The sequence below is a fragment of the Etheostoma spectabile genome, chromosome 10 (assembly GCF_008692095.1).
Source record: "Etheostoma spectabile isolate EspeVRDwgs_2016 chromosome 10, UIUC_Espe_1.0, whole genome shotgun sequence".
Lineage (NCBI taxonomy): Eukaryota > Metazoa > Chordata > Actinopteri > Perciformes > Percidae > Etheostoma > Etheostoma spectabile.
Genome location: NC_045742.1, coordinates 11,150,227 through 11,155,957, shown reverse-complemented (window position 1 = coordinate 11,155,957; position 5,731 = coordinate 11,150,227). Strand labels below are relative to the sequence as shown.

General features: G+C 36.7%; 3 protein-coding genes across 4 annotated transcripts in view; 2 read left to right on the top strand and 1 right to left on the bottom strand.

Annotated features, from left to right (window-relative positions):
• gla (galactosidase, alpha) overlaps positions 1 to 285 on the top strand; it is a 6,304-nt gene extending 6,019 nt beyond the window's left edge. The window contains exon 7 of the mRNA XM_032527880.1: positions 1 to 285. This exon is cut by the window's left edge and continues 456 nt beyond it. The gene's annotated coding sequence lies outside the window, so the exon portion shown is untranslated.
• Positions 188 to 2,851, bottom strand: rpl36a (ribosomal protein L36A). Of its 2 annotated transcripts, none has more exons than XM_032527925.1 (5): positions 2,612 to 2,851; positions 1,881 to 1,986; positions 1,653 to 1,720; positions 1,455 to 1,577; positions 188 to 279 (listed from the first exon to the last, which is right to left on the bottom strand). In XM_032527925.1, exons 1-5 carry the CDS (start codon positions 2,612 to 2,614, stop codon positions 259 to 261), a joined length of 321 nt encoding a protein of 106 aa, XP_032383816.1. In that variant the 5' UTR covers positions 2,615 to 2,851; the 3' UTR covers positions 188 to 258. The 2 variants fall into 2 exon arrangements, with proteins under 2 accessions (XP_032383816.1, XP_032383817.1); XM_032527926.1 differs by lacking the exon at positions 2,612 to 2,851 and adding an exon at positions 2,492 to 2,514.
• Positions 2,852 to 3,223: 372 nt separating this feature from the next.
• The window catches only part of btk (Bruton agammaglobulinemia tyrosine kinase), an 11,036-nt gene continuing 8,528 nt past the window's right edge, over positions 3,224 to 5,731 (top strand). The window contains exon 1 of the mRNA XM_032527858.1: positions 3,224 to 3,408. The gene's annotated coding sequence lies outside the window, so the exon portion shown is untranslated. The remainder of the gene's footprint in view (positions 3,409 to 5,731) is intronic.

The window sequence follows — 5,731 nt, the reverse complement described above, 5'->3', positions numbered from 1 at the left end:
AAACATTTTATAGTCTAGTTCGCTAGAAGAAGCCTGTATACTATGATGATTACAGTATACCTGCAACCTTTTATCATGTTGAATAAAATCATTGGAAAACTGAACACTTACTGTTAATTGTCGTGACCTGGCTGCTAATGCGCTTGAGACAAATTTGATTTGACAAGTATAGTAAAACAGGTGAAAGAATGGGCCAAAGTATGTTTTAATATATTTATTGAAAATTGTGACAACTTCTCCAGAAGACTAGCCCACAGTTTAGAACTGGATAACCTGGCCCTGTAAGAGAACAGATAAAACTTGAGTTAAAATGATGCGCAAGCCTGTTTAAAACACAACAGTGAATGTTTCAATGCAGTTCACTTAAAATCCTGAAATTAAAAGGATTTACTATGAAGATTGTGAAACATTTCAATAAAGACTTACAGTTAAACAAGGTGCTTTTCTTGGCTATAAAACTACAAAAACAAAGTAATGCAAAGTTCTATGATGTTCAGCATATTTGCCATTTTACTCGTATCCAAACGTCAGGGGGTAAAGAGAAAAATGATGGAAAAGAGAACTGCAACACTACGCTACACATCCTTTGTCATCCCATTATAAAAAACAAAAAAATAAAATCACTCATTGTCAAAGAGCGAGATCCACCACAAGCTTATTCTCATGAAATTACGCTTAAAACTAGATCACAAATGTTCCACCAAGGGACTGTCTTGAGTTCATGAGTAATGTACTAGCAATAGGTGCTAGAGTTACACTGAAGTAGACCCCAATTTTCCCTGAAATTATGTTCTTGTTTGAAACCTACCCTAAATACCCAAGCATTTAAACATTAAAAACAACCACCAAAACCAAATTTTAATTCAAATATTCATAAAACAAATTCTATAACTTAATGCAAAGTGAACACACATTGTATCGTAAAGCAATCCTGACAATGACTTAACTGCAGCATCCGGCCAGGAAGACCAAGCCAAGACAAGCCTGTTTTAGTATTTGTTTACAATGTTTGTCCCAATACTTTTAATATGGTATTAACTCCAAGTAGAACTGGCCCACTTATGAGCCATCCATTAGGTTGTGCAATCAATGTGGTCGGTCCTATATAATCTCCAATTTCTGATAGTATACAGAAAGTGGACATGACGTGATACGCAAAACAAAATGCCTGCAAAATAGTTTAAGGGAAAATGGACAGCCTTTTAATTATTGCTTTTCATTGCATTTTGTATGCAATATGTACAATGTATAATGCAGGCCAATTTAACACATCTTCTTGGGGAAAACATCCTAAACTATTAACATTTCAAAGTAAACTCTAAATATGTTACTAGATTATTAACTTAAATTTCTAACATTAGGAAGTTATTCTATGATGCACTGAAAAGATCCCAAAAATGTGTTAAAGAACTCAAAGGCACTCCTGAAATACAGTGCTCATCAATGACACCAACCTTTCTCTTCTTGTCACCACCCAACTCGAAGTGCTTGCATCTCTTGATGGCCAGCATTCTCTTGGATCTGCAGTTGGGCTCTACACACTCCAGCCTCAGCACAATCTTCTTTGTGGTCTTAGCCTGAAAAGACAGTACATTATTGGGTTGGGTTGGATTACACACACACACACACACACACAAAAAAGCTGAGCTTACCTTTTTTCTGAAAATTGGCTTTGTCTGACCACCATAACCACTCTGCTTTCTGTCGTATCTCCTCTTACCTGCAAAATAATAACAGTTGAGCTAAATTTCATGATACAACTTTTTTTAACCATACATAGTTACAGTACCAGTCAAAAGTTTGGACACTTACCCCTTCATGAATAAGTGTCCAAACTTTTGAATGGTACTGTAAATACACCCATAAGTAAAAGCATTTACCCTGTGCATAGAGGGAGTCCTTTCCCTTCTTGTACTGGGTAACTTTGTGAGGCTGGTGCTTCTTGCACTTTTTGCAGTAGGTCCTGCGGGTCTTCGGGACGTTCACCTGGACAATACATAAGAAATACCTTTATCATATTGATAGGACACTGGTGAATGAGATTAAAAGTCACTGTTTAATGGATCTGAGAGACCACCAGCAACATTTGGCGTCAATTCGAAAAACTAGCTTGCGAAACGTGGTACACACTGAGATTAACATTAAATTAAAGTAAAAACGTTATTCAAACAATATTTTAAAATATGAAATTTACGGACGTAAGGCTCGTGTGTAACGTCAGTGCCCCGGTAAGGCTAACATAATAGCATTGTAGCTATATAACGTGCATTTCTTTCAAAATGTGTGTAAACGCGTAACGCTGCAACAGTGTAGAACGTGAAAAGGCTCTTGTTTCGTATAACTATTCCTTTAATGGCAATGTATCTTTAAAGAAAGGCCGGTTAAATGGAAGTAACACAACGCGATGCAGTAGCATTTCACCTCCAACACAACAAGCATAGTTAAATGAAAATATAACTGTTTACAACATACACAATGGGAATAATACTACCATTGTTGCGTGTATCAAAGGATTATTAACAGATGTGAGTTAACTAGACACAGAAAAGGTTACTTAATCAGCAAGATTGCGTTAGATTCTGTAAAATGCATCCGTGAAATATTTTCTTACCATGGCTGCGTCCCGATGCAGAGGAAAAGAGGAAGGTTGAGGCCGGAAGCAGTTCCTGATGTAGGCCTCAGCAGTGAGCCATAGATGCTAGATTGGATCCACTAGACGTGTCAAACCTCACAGGACGTGCCTTGTGGCCCGCCCTATTCTATCTCTGATTGGCTTACCCTAGGATTCTTACCCTGACCCTAACCAATCTCTACTCTACATGCCTAAACCTAACTACGTCGCCCATTCTAGTGGATCCGATTTAGGATCTAACGTGGTTGAGCGGACTCCTCCATGAGCGTCTGTCCCCTAGCGGCGGGGGCTACCAGGAGGACAACACAACAGAAACAAAAAAACAAAGAGCTGACGTTTTAAGTAAATGAAGGGTGTTATCACTTTATTCATTGTAGAACACAATGAGCAGACTTTTTTTATGTCTGCAAAAGTTATTAATTATTAGTTTATTTATCACTTGTCTATGCAATAGTCAAACTTCAAGCTGACTTTATAACAAATCCCCTTGAATAAAAATAAACAAGTTTAACCATATGCACAACAGAAATATTGTCCTCTTTCACTGTTAAACCCGCTTGCGCTTATCACCGAAACTGTCTAGAGGGCTGATATGAAAATGAGCAGAAAAAAAGGGGAAGTTAGCAGAGTCGATTCCTCTCTGTGGCTGGGTTTAACCTCCTTGCATCACAGACTAACACACATTTTATGGAAGGCAAGCAACTGAGGCATGTCATTGCTTTAAGCCTCAGCATCTGTAGTTGTCTGTCTGATGCTTGACTTTTTTGGGTGTCTGGGTAAGTGTCAAAGATCTTTAAATATTTAGGAGGTAAAGTCAAGAAGTATTTTAACAAATTTCTTAATTAGTTCATATTAAGAACTTTTCTGAATAAGTTCTAATTAGTTATATTCCTACTTAAGAATTAATGATAAAAACATGAATGCATTTAATTTAAAAGACTATTGACAATGTAATAGTGAGTATCTTGTAGATTTGTGCAAGTTCTAAATTTAAACTAATGAACTTAGTTTGTATGCAAATCCTAAAGGTGTGTGCTCATCACAAAATTACAAATAAAGTCAAATAATAGAGACATCTGCTAAAATGCAAAGATGTTATACTTGTCTCTGAATGTTGTTGTTTTTTAATGATAATGAACTATGATGTGCTTGGCTAAACTTTGCATGTCTTTTAAACCTTTGAATAGACACATCTTGCTGCACTAAAGTGGTTTAGATGTATGATGGGGCTATAATCAGATAGTAGTTTCATGTGGTCACTCATCCATGCATGACAAATGTCTTTTATGTTGTGAATTAGTGAGCACATTTATACATTACAATTTAAGGATCCCTAAGATTGCCTTTATTTACATGCATTACAAGGAATACTAATCACTATTTGTGCATTCTGAAAACTGAACTCTACAGAGCGCCACAATGTTAAATGGATGTGGTGTCCTAATTTGTGTGTGAGAGTATTCTTTGTAGTTATACTTAACTCTTACAACTGAGCCCCCATGTCACTCTTTTTTTTCTAATTGCCTCCATTTTAAACGCAGACAAACACACATACACACATTTTCTCGCATGTACCACTTATCTGTCAGGAAACGTCAGGAAAGAGCGCATATGACAGGTTCCTGTTAAACCAACTCCTTCATGATATAGTTGTGTTTTCTGCGTCACATGTAGTAGACATCACACAAAAAATATGAATAAATTGCATTCCATCCTAATACACAGGTTCCTCAGTGTTTTTGAATTTGGGCCATTTCATTTAAAACATGATGAACTGCCTTGCACGCACTTAGGAATGTGACACAGTTGGCAATACTTACAGGTTACAAAAGGCATCTCTCTAATGGCCACCCAAGTAAGAAATGATGAAAATATATCAAACATATATAATGTAGTATCTTGCGATTGATGATTTAATGAGATTGAAAACGATTATTTTGAGAATGTACTTTGGCTATTCTTGACTTTTGAGTTTCTGAAAAGTAGCCTTGTGTACAGTAATAAGTGCATTTTTAATAGTTGTTGAGCCCAGTGTCATAAAAGATAAGACTAAAATTGATATTCATAGTTTATTAAATTTCACCTAACTGAGAAGATAAGCAATCACAGAGGGTAGAAAAAACCTTCTCTCTGCAAAGTGTTAAAGTGTTGTGGTGTGCAGAAACAGAGTGTGAGTTCTGCTAAATTTACAGTATTGCTAATGTGTTAGCAGCATCACATGTGTGTAACATACATTTTGAATGTGCTAATGATTATTACATTTGAGAGAAAGAGAGATAATAATAAGGTTCCTTCTCCCTTCATATTGCAATGCAACACTGATGCAACTTCCCTATCAGTTTGTCTGTGTCAGCCACCGTGCGTTAACTCCCTTCAAAAAAAGACAAAAAAAGTCCTGTTGGCCATGATGATACAGTGAAATATGGACATACATATTCAGTCAACTGGCTCCACTTGATCTGAGAGAAAGAGAGATGGGGTGGAACATCATTATGTTGATCATCCATTAACAGAGTTTGTTGACCTCTATACTCAAGTTAGTGATGTGAGAAAACATTAGGTGACGAAGAATGAGGAATGAGTAAACAGTGTTTCACAGAATGGGGAACACTGCTGTCTGTTTATGACAGCACAAACAAAACCGATAGGTATTGTCTGTCTAGTGTGAAGAAATGTAACACTCCTATAGCAGCGAGTGACAGAAGCTTCTGGTCGTGTTACAGTTCAGATGGTAGAAGGAAGTGCTCACAAGCTGAAAATAGGCTGAGCTGAAGTGCAAACACATTCCACAGAGACTAACAAACAACTAGTATTCAGATAATAATCAGAAGCATCTGATCCATGTTTCACCTGGAAATATGACACTATACCTTCCTACCATTAGTGCACTGTGTATTTTTGAATAATGTGTTTTTAGACAAACCAGCATTTGTGGCAAATTTCTTCCTGTACTGCCAGTTAGTTCTGAATAAAACACCCATCTACTGTATACGGTGCATTATGTTTCAAACTGATAGTGTTTTTCCAAAATGTGAAGATATTCAGAGTGTACACTTTTGTTGTTTTAGGAATGAGGCCATGTGTTAGTGCTTTTACAGA